This window comes from Acomys minous, assembly GCF_964271855.1.
Source record: "Acomys minous genome assembly, chromosome: 2".
Classification (NCBI taxonomy): domain Eukaryota; kingdom Metazoa; phylum Chordata; class Mammalia; order Rodentia; family Muridae; genus Acomys; species Acomys minous.
The window spans coordinates 4725286-4742061 of NC_140484.1; the positions used below are offsets into that span (position 1 = coordinate 4725286).

General features: G+C 50.0%; 1 protein-coding gene across 1 annotated transcript in view; it reads right to left on the minus strand.

Moving 5' to 3' along the window:
• Positions 1-586: 586 nt before the first annotated feature.
• CASP7 (caspase 7) overlaps positions 587-16776 on the minus strand; it is a 37575-nt gene continuing 21385 nt past the window's right edge. Inside the window, exons 3-7 of the mRNA XM_084774053.1 lie at positions 9790-9926; positions 9192-9320; positions 6730-6905; positions 6139-6268; positions 587-2100 (exon numbers count right to left, since the gene is read on the minus strand). Of these exons, the coding sequence (XP_084630179.1) occupies positions 1862-2100; positions 6139-6268; positions 6730-6905; positions 9192-9320; positions 9790-9926 (811 nt within the window). The 3' untranslated portion in view covers positions 587-1861. The remainder of the gene's footprint in view (positions 2101-6138; positions 6269-6729; positions 6906-9191; positions 9321-9789; positions 9927-16776) is intronic.

Consider the following 16776-nt stretch of genomic DNA (forward strand, 5'->3'; position numbering starts at 1 on the left):
TGTGTTTTAATACTTTGTATAAAGAGGGTTTTGGTTCATTTAAAAAAGCAACCACCACCACCACCACAACACAACAAAACTTAATACTTGGAATCATTTCTTCCCCTTCGGCAAAATGTACAAAGCAAATAGCGAGGCCTATAGGGCTGTCACTGCAGGGCGAGGTGTTTCTTTCTATGCTGGGGACCTTAAAGGCTAGGACACTTTGTTCACCACAGCCTATGGATTCTGGCAGCCGGAGGGTCCCAGGATGCTTGAGTCACGGTCTCTACTTAAACTGTGATCGCTTGGTGTACTTGTGATGGAAGGGACCAGGGGCAAGTCCAACAAACTGACCGTAAAGGACTTTCTTTGCAAGGAGCCTACCTTTTCCAAGTCAAAAGCTCAAGCTGCTTTACAGGCCAATTAACCCTTTTATAAAACGTCTTGACTTCCAACTGATGGTATTCTTACTACTCTGGCTTCAGAATAAAATAGCGTCTGCACTTCGTATGGAGATCAAGTCAGCAGGGCCAGTTCTTACCCTGTTTTCTAATTTCTTACAGCCCTGAATAACTTCAAGAAGAAATCAGACTGGGCCAGTGGGGAGTTTCTGAACCACATTTTAATCAATAAATAGGAACATCTGTCAACCACTTATTAGGCGAGAAAAACAGGAGTGTGTAACAAATTCTGAAGAAAACACGTCCCTGAAAAGAAAAGTGCCCAGGTCTTTGCCCTAAGCTAGAACCAGAGGTAACAAAAAGTTACTCAGAAAAAAAACCAAGTTGCAGTATTGGAAAAAATTCTAGATGTATTTGAAATACAAAAACATTATTTTGCACAGGAAGTGGAAACAGATGATTTATTCTTCAGCACCTGTGTGGATGACCTGACAAATCAATGAACACATGAATGAATAAACTGTTCAATACCGGAAGACATGGGTATTTAAATTCACATTTTGGGTCAAAGTTACTCCCTACCCCACCTTGCTTACCCCTTGCCCTGCGTCACAGGCAAGCACAGTCCCCAGGGGCCTCGCTAGCTGGCTTTTGGAATGGTTAAGGCACTGGTGGAGAGTGTGGGGACAGGATTGAGAGACCTGGGGTGTCCTGGTGTCTGACTCAGCTCTTGCTTGGTTTCCATCTCAGACAGTGGCTTTGTCCTGGGCGTGGCTCCAGTCACCACAACCCTCCCTGGTGCTAACTCCTTCCCTCAGTTCTAACTGCTGACCAAGGAACTGACCTCCTCTTACGGCCTCAGTCACAGGAGGTAACCGGTTTCTACTGCTTGGCTCTCTCTTAATTATCCACTGAGGTGAATCCCTCACACTGTCCTGAAACACCTAGAATGGCTTCTTTTCTGGATTGGGTCCCACATTCTAGAATGCTGGCCGTCTTCTCTTCTCACCTACCGGAAAGGCCTGCACACTGTCCTCAGCCAGTGAAAACAACCACTCACACTACACGACAGCCGCCTTTTCCGATGGAGGCCGATGAGTGTCTTGGCTGTATTCTGTTGTCAAGAACTGGAATTCTCTTTACCGAACTCAACCAAGACTTTGACTTTCCATTAATGCCACCACCAATGTCTTCTCCAGAGGTCATTTTCATAGCATGCACTCCATGTGATGACAACATAAAAGAAATAGGAAATTAACCTTGAAGGAAAAGTGTGAAGTCATCTGATGAACAAAATTATTTAAAAAAAAAAAAATTGGAAACCCAGACTATCAGACACCATCAGAAAACTTCTTCCCTGCTGAATCAACGTACTTCCCTGAAATTAAACCTCCTTAACATATCTGGATTATTTTGAGAGTGTCAAAACAGTAAGAATAAAATAACAACTGCACTCGTCAGCGGGCGACTGCAGGTTCTCAGTTGGGAGGGCGCGCAAAGTAGAGCTCTTTGGTGAGCATGGAGACCACACACGGGATCTGCTTCTTCTCGTTGAAGCGCGGGTCTTCGGACTGGGACTCGAAGTGCCTGGCCACCCTGTCGTTCACCCTGGTCAGGATCTGCATGATCTCCAGCTCTTTGCCGTGCTCGTCCAGGATGGAGCAGAGGGCCTGCACAAACCAGGAGCCTTTCCCTGGGTTCCTCCATGAGTAATAACCTTCAGCCAGAGAGGGGGAGACGGCAAGACCCATTAGTCAACCCTGCTGGCTGGGAAGCCCGGATGAAGACGCTCAAAATGCTCTGGGTGTGGAACCTCGTAACTGGTGATGTCACCAAAGCCCAGTGATGGCAGATATTACCAGAGATCTCCTGCACCTGGGAGACCTGAGACACCTAACAGGGAGTGAGGTCTGTGGAGAGTGCCCTAGGGAAGGTGGAGGCTACGTCCTAGCCTGGAACACGTCACCACCCTCCCCCAGTGAGCGCTACTTGCCAGCCCAAGCCCAGGGAACAGAGCTAGAAGAGCCGCAGAGATAGTCAAGGTGTGTGTTTACTGTCAGGAGACACAGAACGAGGGGCGCGGCCTGTGGCCTGTGGCCGAAATGTGTTGGCAAGTGTTGATGGCTGCCTTAAGGGCAGAGCTAGGAGATGCTCCTGACCCAAGATGGCAGGCACTGTCAGGCAGGAGGTGTGCTTCTCATGGACTGTACAAGGCCTCTGGAATAGAAAGCCAACGTGTGACCTAAGTGTCTCACAAGGGCAGGACCACCTCAGTGGACCCAGGTGCTGAGGAAGGAACGCCTAGCACAGAGGAGCAGGTCCGAGGGAACCCAAGGACGCTCAGCAGCTAGCTTTGCTGTAACAACGCAGAGGTCCACTAGACACCCATCCTAGACTGCACCCCTCCTTCTGTGACTTCCTGACATCTGTGACTCTAAGGGAATCTGAGATTACTTCCTGCCAAGAGGAAAGCCGGCGAGAAAGTCGTGAGACCAAGCCAAACTCCCCACGGTTCTCTAGCACAGCTGATTGAGAGCGCACATCTGCACATCCACATGGTTACCTCAGAACCCCTAAAGGTCAGAGGTCAGAGGTCAGAGGACACGAGGCTAGAGAGGTGCCAGCCTCACCAGATTCCCACACGGAGTGAGAGCTACATGTCACCGTGATGCCACGTGGACTTCCATCCTTATCCTGGGATAAATCTTCTGGTGAAAGGACTGCCTGCGTGACTTTTGAAAGCGGCCATGGCCACCGTGTTGTCTAACGTCATACTCTAAGCAGCAAAGCTAGAGAACTGTGGCTTCTTCCCCAGGAGAGGGAGGAGCGCACGTCCCTCGGCTCCATGACGACAGGAAGAGGCAGCACAAAGCGGCATTGAGTTCACCTAAGCTGCACAGCTACTCCATCCAGCGTGATGAGAACCGGACCCGTGTCACCGTCATCCCTACCACCCACTTATACCACATGGTTGGTTCAGTCAGTGGTGGCACCCAGTAAGCCAGAGTGTCCTTACAGTTCTTGCCTGCGGTACGCACACTAGCGGCCATCAGCCCAAGGCAGGCGCTGGATGGTTTGTCTCACAATAGTGTACTTGTTTGGAGAGAGGGTGTCATTCAGCACAGTGGCCAGGTTAGAGGTATGGACTAGCATCTCCCTGAGTTTCTGCTTGTTGACCTCTAACCTCCAGGGGCCCCAAGGCAACCATCTGAAGGTACAGGTGCCACTCCGTGACTCTTCAACCTCAAACAGTTTCCATATATATGTGTGTGTGTGTGTGTGTGTGTGTGTGTGTGTGTGTGTGTGTATATACATATATATATATATATATATATATATATATATATATATATATATATATATATATATATATTTTTTTTTTTTTTTAAATCAGGGCAAAATTTAGGCTGCTTGGCCGTACACCCAGCCCATGATAACGGGTTCCTTTTGTAGATGTTGAGGGCTGACCTTTCCATGTGCTGTCATATGTTGAACTACAGACTGAACTGTGACGTTTCCATGCTGAGATCCTAGTCTCCAGTATGACAGCCTTCATGGAATCAAGTTAACAAGGTCAGACAGGTGGGCCCCTGGCCCAGTAGGATTAGTGTCTTTATGAGAAGTTATGCCAGAACACTTCCTCTGGTTTTTCCTGTTTTCCCTGTCACATGAGGACAAAGGAAGAAGGCAGCCATTTAAAAAGCAGGAAGAAAGTCCTCTTCTGAAACCAGTCAGCGGAGATTTGGATGTCTGTTGACTTAAGCTAACTGACACAATTGTGATCTGCTCAGTCCTTAGTAAGCGCGCACATTGGAAGAAAGCCTTTCTTATTGGCCCCTGCAGAGAGGCTTGCCTTCCTCCCTGAGTCCCTCCAGGCCTTCCTCTGACTCCACACTGGGTTTATTTATACTGCTGTCTGCCAGGTTTTTTACTGCCAACATCCCAAGAGCAGGAAGACCAAAGTACTTTCCACCCCACACAGTGCTTGACAGTGCGCCGTTAGCATCCTCATAGAACCCATGGCGGATGCTGCCAGAGCTGGTTTTCTTTCCCAGATGCACTGACTCATTTACTGTAACTGAGACCTCTGCACCAAGCCTTTGCCAAAGGCCTACAGCTGTGGGAATTCCCACTCAGAGAGGGTCAGTGCCTGACAAAGGAGAGGCTTATACTGAACAGACTTGGGCAAACACAGGGCTGCCACGGTCACAGGATAAAGGATCCTGGTCTAAGATGCAGTGTAGAGTCTGCGTACTGAAATTTGACCCTGGACACATTTATTCATTTCTTCCTTCCTTCCTTTCTTTCTTTTCGAGACAGAGTTTCTCTGTGTAGCCTTGGCTGCCCTGGACTCACTTTGTAGACCAGGCTGGACTCGAACTCACAGAGATCTGCCTGCCTCTGCCTCCCTGAGTGCTGACCCTGGACACATTTCTGAAGCTCACCCAAGTTCAATTAATTTTTCAGCTGCAAAATAAACAATGCCTTTCTCCACTACCTTCAGAACTATTATAAAGATGGTACGGGGATGGGTTATAATTATTTAAAATGACATAATTCTTAAGAGTCACATGTATAACTATTGCTTAATGTGAAAGTCTTGCAATTACTATTAATCCTAGTAAAACAAGGCAGAGAATTAATTCCTCTTTCTTAGGGAGAGAAATGAATTCTATGGCGGGCAGTATAATGGTCCCCAAAATGGACACATCTACCTCTGGACTCTGTTATCCTACATGACAAAAAGACATTTTCAGATGTGATGAAAATTATAGATTCCAGATGGGGAGATGGTGCTGACTTGCCCAGGTATACCCAGTCCCAGAGAGAAGAAGGGATGGGGGGGGCAGTGTGTTTATGGGGCTGACGGAGAAGAGAGGAAAGGGTTTTCAGTGGGGGAGCACTATGCTAAGGGATACAGTCAGTTTTAATATGCTAGGAGGAAGAGGAAACCCATTTCCCTATGAGCTTCCAGCGGGGAGGGAGGCAGCCCTGGTCATCCACGTTGGGATTCTGACCCCTAGGACACCAAGATACTGTTTCTATGGCTTGAGTCCCTTTGTCTGTAGGACAGACTAGGCATCTGTTACCCTGTGCGTGGGCATGAGTGGGGAACTGCTTCAGATGTCAGAACAGTTATATAGGTGTTACTGGCTGAACAACGCTTTTTCTTTCTGTGTGTGTGTTGTTGTATGTGCGTGTACTTGTGCAGGTGCAGGCACCTGTGTCCCTGTTGGGTGTCTTCCTTTATTGATCTCCACTTTATTTTTTGAGACAGGGTCTGTCATAGCATTTGGAGCTTGCCAGCTCAGCAAGAGGGGCAGGTCCGTGAGCCTCTAGGGTTCTCCATTAGCTAGGCACCCAGTGCTGGGGCTGTGGGCACGCACTGCTACACTTGGATCTTACACCAACCCAGTGCTGGGGCTGTGGGCACGCACTGCTACGCATGGATCTTACACCGATGCTGGGGACTCAGTCTTGGGTCAAAAGTGCAAGCAGCCGACCCGCTGAGCCAGGTCCCCTTGGTTAGACACTTCTAGCAAGGAAGATATATGACATCTGAAATGCTCCAAGTCCAAACTTTTCAGTGGGATACTGACACTAAGTTTCAACTTTTGAAATGCTTTGAGTTAGGGGGCGCTAAAAACTGTAATTAATCACAGTAGCACTAGGAGACTAATACAGTCCTCAGGCCTGCCTGCATGTTGATGCAGGAGTGTGGACAGGAAGGGTCAGCAGGCAGTGCACTGGGTACCTGGAACTGTGGAGTAAGCAAAGAGAAAGTCGGCTTCCACTGGGATCTTGTACCGGGGGTTAGCGTCGGTGTCATTGATAGGCCCCGAGTCGGCCTGGATGCCGTCGTCCAGCTCCGTCCCTCGGCAAGCCTGAAACATAGCAAAGTAGAGCACTCATGGTCAGGAACCCACACCGCTTGTGCTGTCCACTGCTGTACCCCAGGAGTCCTGCCTGGCACACCAAGAGCCCAGCGGCCAGCTGATGAAGAGATAAGCACTTGCTCTTAGTCAAATTACAAAGTAGAGCCTTCCAGAAATAAAGCAAGGGCCTGGGCCAACCATTTCTGGGCAGAAACCCCAGCCCCAATTTGCATATCCTACAGAAACTGCACGTTGATTTGCATGGATGATGCTCCCCCGCCCCCCACACCCCTGCACTCCGCATGACACCCCCTCACACCCCTGAACTCCGCACGAGGCCTCCCATCCCCCACACCCCTGCACTCTGCATGACACCCCCCATACCCCTGCACTCTGCACGATGCCCCCCCTGCCTGCCCCTGCATTCTGCAGTCTTTTCCCACACGTGATTGCACAGGCTTCCAAAGCACCTGAATGAAGAAGAGCTTGGGTTTCTCTAACAGGGTCTTGCACCGATCTCCCCTGAAATGAGCTGTCAGATCCTTTATGGGCGTCATGCCATCTTTCCCGTAAATCATATTCTCTTCTCCATGGCTCAGCAGGACGCAGGCGAAGCAGGCCGAGTTGCTGTGGTCCTCCTCAGAGGCTGTGGGGGAGAAATCAACGCGGACCATTTGATTTCTCCAGAATTGGCTGACCATTTGGGGCCAGCGTAGAGCATGGTATATGGGGGCCCTTTTCAAAGGACTGGGCTGGGCCACGGCTCTGAGGAGACTGCAGGCTGGTCAGGGAGAATTCTATAATTTCTCTCAGACACAACCCAGGCACCAAAACGGACACTAGAGGGCGCTGGAGGCAGAGGGACATGGCTGTTCCGTGGGCTGGTTCTGTGATGCAGGAGAGGCTAGTTAGCTTGCATCTTCTTGTCTGTCTATAAAGAGGTGGTAACAGCAGCTATTAAGTGAGCCCCTATTTCCTTACATATAAACACACATAGAACTTGCTAGTCTCGAAGCCAGCCTGCCTCTGCTTGCTGAGCGCTGGGCTTGAAGGTCTGCTCTACCATGCCGGCTTCAGTTACTATGTTTTTAAGTGAGATACAGAAGACGCATCCCTCAAGCATTTGTTGAAGAAGAAAAACAAAAACAAAACCATAAAGCCAAACCTCCCAAAAAAAAAAATTAGGCCAAGTGGGATAAGCCACAAATAGATCACAAAAAGGCAAATGCTGTAGAATTTCACCCTGTCGAGATACCAAGGCAAAGTTCACAGAGGGAAAGTAGAAAGCAGGAGGAAGCCGGCAGGCGGCTGGGGGAGGGGAAACACACTTGGTTAACAGGTGGGTTTGGTTATGGAATATGAAAAGAATCCTTAAAAAGCTACTATGTTTAGCTCCACTGAACTGTTCTGCTTAAAATGATTAAAACAGTGATTTTGTGCTATACATAATTTATCACAATAGAAAAAGTAATATGTATCAGAAGGACAGTAAGCCAGCGTGCCACAGACATGCCCGCACATCCAAGGCTACTGTCCCACTAGTCACAGTAGCCGGGGAACAGAAGCAGCCCCTTAACAGAAAGTAGCTAAGGGGAGCAGCATGGCCCATCTGCACAATGGGGTTTTGTGCCACCATAAGGAAAGCTGAAATCATGACATCCACAGGGGACGAACTGGAGATCACTATGTGAATTGGAACTAGCTAGCCTCAAACACAAAGACCTGTGTTTTCTCCTGTGTGCAGAACCTGGTCTTAAAGTATGCAAGCGTGTATGTGTGTGTGCTTGGATACGTGTGCCTATCGGCTATAAAATTAAACAGAGCATCCTAAGGGGGAGGGTGGAGACATTATTGGGGGAGAATGGAATACAGGCTGGGGGCCCTGTGGAACAGAGTGGGGGTGGTGAAGGGGAGCAAAGCATGACACAGGTATACAGGAAACCCATTGCTTTGCACGTAAATTAGAAAGTTAGTAGAAAAAAATAATCAGAGCGCTGTCAGTACAGGGATTAGGGGAGGAAGCACCGAGCACTCAGCTGGCCGGCTTGCCTTCAGCTCATCTATGGTTGTGACACTCACCAACCTACTAGTTAATACCATAAAAGCCATGGGGGAAAGGCTTTAGAATTTCAGGGCTACCTCCCATGTGCTGGCACTTATCCAGGTACTTTATCTGAATTATATATTGTTTTCAAGATTTATTTAATGTTTAACTCTGTGTGTGTGTGTGTGTGTGTGTGTGTGTGTATGCACGCGCGCATGAGTGGAGCCTGCAGACGGCAGATGAGGGCATCTGATCCTCTTCAGATGGTGCTTCAGGTGGTTGTGAGCCATCCAATATGGGTGCCGTCAGGAACCAAAGTCAACCCTTTGGTTGCCAGCCCTCTGCGAGAGCAGTATATGGCTCTTAATCACTGAGCCCTTTCTTTGACCCCAAGAAGTCAATGAAAAGGAAGATAAGAAAGGTTGCACAAAATCTTTCTTTTTCAGTTCTGTGGTTAAGAAAAGCTGAGCCCTGGGCTGCTGTAGGTCCCTGTCTGATGAAGAGGTTAGAGTCCTACTTTCAGGCACTTGAGTGCCCCAATGCATTGCAGCCCACGGTTGCTGGCAGCATGTGCTGCAGGTCAGTGATGGACTCAGGTTCAATACAAAGTGGGGAAGGAACCTAATTCTAGGATGATTTTGTACCTCCGCATGGTGCGTGAGCATGAACTCTGCGGATACCAATGAAATGTCAACGTTAAAGGTTGGACAGGCCTGGCATACAGTGGACACAGCTCTCTGGGCAGTGGGCAGAGCTCCTGGAGTCTAGTCTGGTCCCTAATTTATTCTCCAGCACAATCACAATGTGGTGCAGCCACAGGCAGCCCTACAGAGCCTAGACCCCGTTCCTCGTGGTGCAGGGGGGCAGACAAGGACAGCTCCCACTTACCTTGTCTGAGCAGGTCTTGCATCTTTGCACAAGAGCAGTCGTTGTAGACAGTCACCTCAAACCCCAGGCCTCGGAAGCACTTGAAGAGAGCCTCTGCATCTTTGTCTGTCCCATTCCGGACGTCCATCCCTGGGGGGGGGGGGAGGGGAAAGGGGGGGTAAAGGCAGGGGTGGGGATGAGCAAATGCTGAGGGTGGGCTCTGCTTAGACCCGGGGCCAAGTCGGGGCTCCAGCATCAATTCCTGAAGCAGAAAAATCACCACTCGATGTTACAGCTTCCATGCAAAGAGAGACCAGAGGCAGAGGGGAATGGAGGAGCTCGACCTCCGTGCAAGGCAAGCTTCCTCACAGTAACAAAACCCACGCAGGTCTTGTGATGGCCACGCCGGCTGCCAATGTCACAGGATTAGAGTCACCCAAGGAAACGGGCCATTTTATCACAGCCACGGGAAAAGTAACTAAGACAGGCTCCTTGACCCTGAGCCCTGTCTGAGCTGCAGCACACGGCGGGCCTGAGTGAGCATTTTCTGCGTCCTTTCCCCTCACATGTCTGTGTGGAGGAAGGGGGAGGGGGAGGGGCCACCCCCCCCAGCACCTACCCGTGGCTTTGTCGAAGTTCTTGTTGTTTATGATGATGCATCTTCCCATCCTCCTGAAGTCCATGCTGTACAGGTACGTGGGCACCCGCTCCCGCGCGGTCCACACGGGGCGCAGGGAGGCATCTTTCTTCTTTCTCCTTGGGTTACAGAAAGTCAGTTAGAGGCTGTGGAAGCAGGCCGGGCAGCTGCGTCCTCAGGTAAGCCGTGGTACTTGTGAATTAAAGACATGAGGCAGTCAGATGGCTCTATTTAACTGTCACGTTTAGATGAAATACGGCTTCAGGGTAAACGTCAACAGATGTCAGAAAGCGCAGACCACGGTCACAATGTGCTGGCAGAGTACACATCCCAGAGGGGCCACACACGACAGACATGGGTGGCTCAGCGTCTCCCATGAACTTGCGCGGCTCAGGGGGGGACCTATTGGGGCATCTACTGTATAAGGCTGGCACGACACACTAAAAGCTAAATTTACACAACCCCCATGGCAGAACAACCACCCCGGGTTAGGCAAATGTTTATTAAAAGACAGGGCTATACCGTCCATCATGCCCCAGACAGGAAATAGCCCATAGTCCTGTTTACAATAAATGGCTGAGCTGAGGAATATCCACGGAACGGCATGAAACACACAGACAAACATCATAAATAGAACACAGAGAAAAGGCAATACACAAACCAGCACACAGACTGAGGCACCTCACACTAACGGTCTGAGATGTAGAAGCCAGGGGAATGTCGACTCTATTTCTTTATTTAAAAATGCACTGTGTGTATGTGGTGCATGCATGTGCGCATGCGAGAGTGTTCGTGTGTGTGTGTGTGTGTGTGTGTGTGTGTGTGTGTGTGTGTGTGTGTGTGCGTGCGCCTGTGGACACCATCAAAATCAGACGTCTTCCTTACTTTTTAAAAAAAGACAGGTTCTCTCTATGAACATGGAGTTTGCTGTTTCAGCTAGCCTGGTCTGCCAGTGAACCACATGGCTTCACCTGTCCCATGTGGCAGCTACTGCGTGGTCTGAGGACACTCGCTGCCGTGTCTAACTTTTATGTGGGTGCTGGGGATCAGAACTCAGGTCCTTATGCTTACAGAGCAAGCTCTTTACCCACGGATCATCTCTTCCACCCCCATATTTTTTTTCTTTGTACAGACTGGTGACGGTTACAGACACATGTCGGCAACCATTCCTATGTGCACACACCTTTCTGTGAGGGTGAATATTTTAATGCCACTTGTATTAATGGGGGCGGGTGGGGGTGGGGAGGACAGCAATTTAAAAAGAGCACTATGTTTTTCCTATCCCCCAAGCAACTATGGTTCTACTGAGGAAAACCACGTGGCTCTGAGGTGAGAACGTGGATGCTACAGGAGGGGCAGAGGATCAAATGGGACCAGAGAAGAGGAGGAGGAAAGGGCATCAAATGGGACTCAAGGGATGTAGTGGTGCTGGTCTCCTCTCCAAAGTGAGCTCCGCTCTGGGTGGGAAGGAGGTTTTCTCTGATCTGAGACTCACTGGCTCCCCACACCTATGCTGATGCTTGCCTTGTAACGTGCTGAGCAAACATGTCTCCCAGACACTGCAGAGGCAAAGTCTGAGAAAGGCCAGATTAGTGTCCTGGAGTCTTCTCCACGGCAGACTCTCAGCGTCTCTGAGAGGATGCGGCCTCTTTCCTCCCCGCTGCTCCAGTGGTCCAGAGTACAGGAGTTCAGTGCGTCCAACGGCCGCTTCCTTTTTGTCCCTCCATTTTCACAAGGTCAGGTTTCTTCCATGGCACTATTTCATGTTTAAAAGGACACCATCCAGAAGCTGACCTCTGTTTTCTGTCTGTCCGTGCCCCTCCTGCCCTCAGCCGATGGGGCCGTGAAAACTCTGGGTTGGGGTAGGCAGAGCTCTGTACCTCTCTGCTTGTGACTCTTGCCGGTGATCACTGCCCTTGGCACGGTGCCAGCTGCCTTTCTTATGAGATGAGGTAAGTCACATCTGTTAGTCAGGGTTCTCCAGAGGACCAGAACTGAGACGACAATGAGTATATGTTAAAAGAGGCTTTGTGAGACCAGCTGACACGATCTGGTTGCAGTAGTCCAGCAATGGCTGTCTCACACCATGGACCAGCAGCGGCGGCAGCTGCAACGGGGCAAGGTAGCTCCGTAGTGAGGGGGAAGGACAGAGGAGTCATAGGTGAGCAGTGTTCTTCTTCTGCATCTTTTTTGCACAGGCGCCACACGATGCTTGTGGGTGCTCCGAGCTGAGCTAGGGCTTCCCACTTCACTTAGTGCCATCAAGGCCGCTGCTCCTCGCAGTGAGTGGCTCAAGGATCAGGTCACTCTCGGTGGCCGCATGCTGACATTTAAAACCACCTACCCACCACTATGGACAGAGACTAGACAGCCTGCGTCTTCCTATGGCATTGTCCTCTGCGTGTCACCCAGGTGAGGTTCAAGACATGCCACACGGCAGGAGCAGAATTTGCTTTCTTTCTGCCACCTTCTCAACGCTCTACAGATGGTGTCCCCTGTGTGTGTGTGAACTTCCTTGTGTTCAGTGGTCATGTGGGTAGGAGGTACAATGCCCGTTTTACAGGTATCAATAACAACAATTAATATTTGCCAGTGCCTACGGCTTTGCTCAGGAAAACCCCTGGAGAGGCCCAATTCTTCTTCTACCTTCTGTGGCCAGAGTTCTATGACGAGGGGCTAGCAAGATGGCTCGCGAGATAAAAGGTGCCCTGTGCTTCCTCCCGGATCCCACATGGAGAGAGGAGAAAGCTGACTCCAGCAAGGTGTCCTCTGATCTCCACTCGCATGCCACAGGACATACACGCATGCACACATGCATGTACACTCATGTGCCCCCTCCTAGTTTGCTAAAACTCTCAGCGGCGTTTCCTCACTGAGTCTTGATAGAATTCTGAGAGGCGGGTGGCTGGAGTGGCTAACCGGCTGGACTGGGGAGCGCCAAACACACTGGGCCCATGTCTACTGTGTGGTCCTCTGACTTGTTACTCACTTGACAGCGGTGACCCTCAGATGGCAACAGGCACAGACAGGCTTGGAGATACAGCCCGCTGTAACAAGCTGCCTGTCCTCAGAGAGGCCATCCATGGTTCTAGCTAGGTCTGAGGACTGACAAAGCACTGTGCAGGTGGCTCTGGGAGAGAGCTCACTTATTCCAGCTCCCAGGCTTGGAGCTGGCCTAGGGAAAACAGAGATTTGATTTTCTCTAGGATAAACACAGCACTCGTTATCACTTAGGATTTAACAGGGTAAGGTATATGAAAGAGCTTTAAAGCCCACCAAGTTCAAGACAGACACAGCCTACTGTTCCTTGTTGGTGTCTGCCCCCTGTGGGAGCTTCCTGGGCTCAGCGCACAATCCCAAGGCCGAGTACAAGAGTAAGTTCAGGTCTGGCTGGGATGTGAGTCTCCGTGAGCCTGCCGGCTGGTGTGTGCTTCCCCTACACCTCTGTGAACAAACACTGCCTTTGACACTGAAATGCAGGGCAGGGCCCCACTCACCTTTCACCTTACTATTGAGGAAGCTGGAGTGCATGACCTTTCTTAAACAGGCCCTGCTCACTTAACCCTTAAGAAGACAGCTCTGGGGCTGGAGAGGTGGCTCAGAAGTTAAGAGCATTGCCTGTTCCTCCAGAGGTCCTGAGTTCAATTCCCAGCAACCACATCATGGCTCACAACCATTTATAATGTGATCTGATGGCCTGCAGGTATGTGTGTGCAGGCCTGTGTGCAGGCAGAGCATGTATACATAACAATAAATAAATCTTAAAAAAAAAAAAAGAGCACTGACTGCTCTTCTAGAGAGCCTGAGTTCAATTCCCAGCAACCACATAACCATCTATTATGTGATCTGATGCCCTCTTCTGGCCTGCAGGTACACATGCAGACAGACCATTGTATAAATAATAATAAATAAATAAATCTAAAAAACAAACAAACAAACAAACAAACAAACACAAACAAAACGAAGGCAGCCCCGGACTGGCTTTATCTATCGTTCCCTGTGATTCCTTGGAAAGGACTGAGATGGGAGGGAAATGGTGGGAAACTGAAGGTGGACAGGAATCTTAGTATATCAGCTTCACTTTAGGGTGCAGTTCCCGCCTCCTGCAGCTGACTGAAGGCTCCCCAAGGGCTGTGAGGGTGGAGGAGGGTGCCCTGCAGGCTGGAGAGCGCTTTGCTCAGGAAAACCCCTGGAGAGGCCCAAGTCTACTTCTACCTTCTGTGGCCAGAGTTCTACGACGAGGGGCTAGCAAGATGGCTCGCGAGATAAAAGCCCCCCCTGCGCTTCCTCCCGGACCCCACATGGAGAGAGGAGAAAGCTGACTCCAGCAAGGTGTGATCTCCACGCACATGCCATGGCACATGCACGCATGCGTACATGCATGTACACGCGTGTGCCCTCTCCTACAACAGCCCCCCAAACCACCCCCCCCCCGATAGAGTAAAAGTAGTTTTTAATCCCAACAACTCTAGAGTGAGAGCCATGCTTCAACCATGCTGCGGCTCTTAGGGTCTGGCTGTCATAACTTCATCCCCAGGAAAGTGCAAGGCAAAAGCAGCAAGCGTCTTTCATAAGGAAAAGGGCTGGAGAAACGTGCCGTGGGAAATCAACGGCCCCTGCTTCGGCAAGAACAGAACCTGGAATGCTAACTCATCATTTAATAAACAGCTATTGATTCATTCAGTTAAAAAAAAAAAAAAGGGAACAGGACCGGGGGATAAACACATACTGTAAAGACAACAACACACGGTTACAAAAGTCCCTAAAAACTGAATTGCATGTGATGTTCAGTTTTTATCCCTGGTAAATATCTCGGAAGGGTGGTAGGGACAGTTTTCCTCACCAGACCTGCCCCTGAATTAAACTCCTTAAAAAATGTAAAGTTACAGTTATTTAGTATGCAGCAGGCTTAATGGCAAACACCTCTACCCACTGAGCCATCTCACCAGCTATGAACTGTTATTTTTAAAGTGAATATAAATCTCTTCCTCTTGCTGGTTTGGGTCAGACAATATTAACGGTTCCTGGTAACCCAGATGGCTTTCTGTTAAAGCGAGGTCTGTCAGAGCACAGATGTACACAGCGGAGATTAGCCACTCAATTTACCTTTCTAAGAAGAGCCAGCTCTGGGTGAGCAGATGATGGAACCAGCTTAATGGAACCAGCTTACAGCACAGAACAGAAACAGTGAAGGAGCGAGGGACTGCTGAGAAGCTGCCATAAAGGGTGGACCAGGAAACAAAAGGGAGGGAGGGACACCCGGAGTTCCCTGTGCACAATGACATCTGCATGAATGAATCTGAGACACCTGTCACTTGTTGTTTGGGGTCACCCTCTTCTCTGGGTTTCTCTCCCTTCCATGCCCATTTTCCCTTAGAAACTGTGGGGCTAGCTGCCATATTGGTACAGATTAATTTCTCAGCCTTTCCCCCCTGGCCACTTAGTCATGGTCATAGGATCAGACTCTCACAAGTGGTTAAAATGAGAATTTTTAGTGCCCATGTTTCCACATGTGGCCTGGGAAGCTATGATGACAGAGAGGGCAGAGAGGGCGGAGCCAAGCCAGGGAAAAGGTGAGCACAGGTGAGGATGGGGAGGAGCGTGGGTGACATATAAGGCCAAGGGGAGGAGCGTGGATGATATATAAGATCAAGGGGAGGAGCGTGGATGATATATAAGGCCAAGGAGAGGAGCGTGGGTGACATATAAGGCACAGGGGAGGAGCGTGGGTGACATATAAGGCCAAGGGGAGGAGCGTGGGTGACATATGAGTCCAAGAGGAGGAGCGTGGGTGACATATAAGGCCAGGGGAGGAGCGTGGATGCTATATAAGGCCAAGGGGAGGAGCGTGGATGACATATAAGGCCAAGGGGAGGAGCGTGAGTGACATATAAGGCCAGGGGAGGAGCGTGGGTGACATATAAGGCCAAGGGGAGGAGCGTGGGTGACATATAAGGCCAAGGGGAAGAGCGTGGGTGACATATAAGGCCAGGGGAGGAGCATGGGTGACATATAAGGCCAAGGGGAGGAGCGTGGGTGACATATAAGGCCAGGGGAGGAGCGTGGGTGACATATAAGGACAAGGGGAGGAGCGTGGATGACATATAAGGCCAAGGGGAGGAGCGTGGATGATATATAAGGCCAAGGGGAGGAGCGTGGGTGATGTATAAGGCCAAGGGGAGGAGCGTGGGTGACGTATAAGGCCAAGGGGAGGAGCGTGGGTGACATATAAGGCCAAGGGGAGGAGCGTGGGTGATGTATAAGGCCAAGGGGAGGAGCGTGGGTGACATATAAGGCCAAGGGGAGGAGCGTGGGTGACATATAAGGCCAAGACTCCTAGAGCTTCAGTGTTCCCTGAAACAATGACCAGGGGCCATAGAGATGCTCCATGGTCAAGAGTGCCAACACCCAAGCAGGGTGGCTCATAACCAACTGTAACTTCCCTTCCAGGGATCCAATGCCCTCTTCTGGACTACCCAGGCACCAGGACACATGTTAAACCACACACACATACATACATACATACATACATACATACATACATACATACATTCGTACGTACGTACGTACGTGCATACTTACATACGTACATACATACATACATATGTACGTATACACACATATAAAAAATTTTAAATGTAGTATACAGCTCCATCCCAGGTTTCCCAAAGGGCCCTGAGGTTGTGTTTCTGGCTGCTGATCCTGTTCTGCGCTCTCACTCACATGCTCAGGCAGTAACAACAGCTCAGGCAGCAGAGCCACAGCAAGAGCCACAAGAGCCACAGTGGCCTCATGCCTGCCCAGCTGCCCTTTGTCCCATGCCTCTGCACACACCAGTGCTGACATCCGGCCACTGGTGCAGGCAGGACCTGGGCCCCAAGCCACGCATGCCATCTTGTTACCTCCTCACTGGCCTCTAGTCATGCCTTCCTGCGCTCTTCTTCCAAGTGAGTTTAAACAACTAAGAGC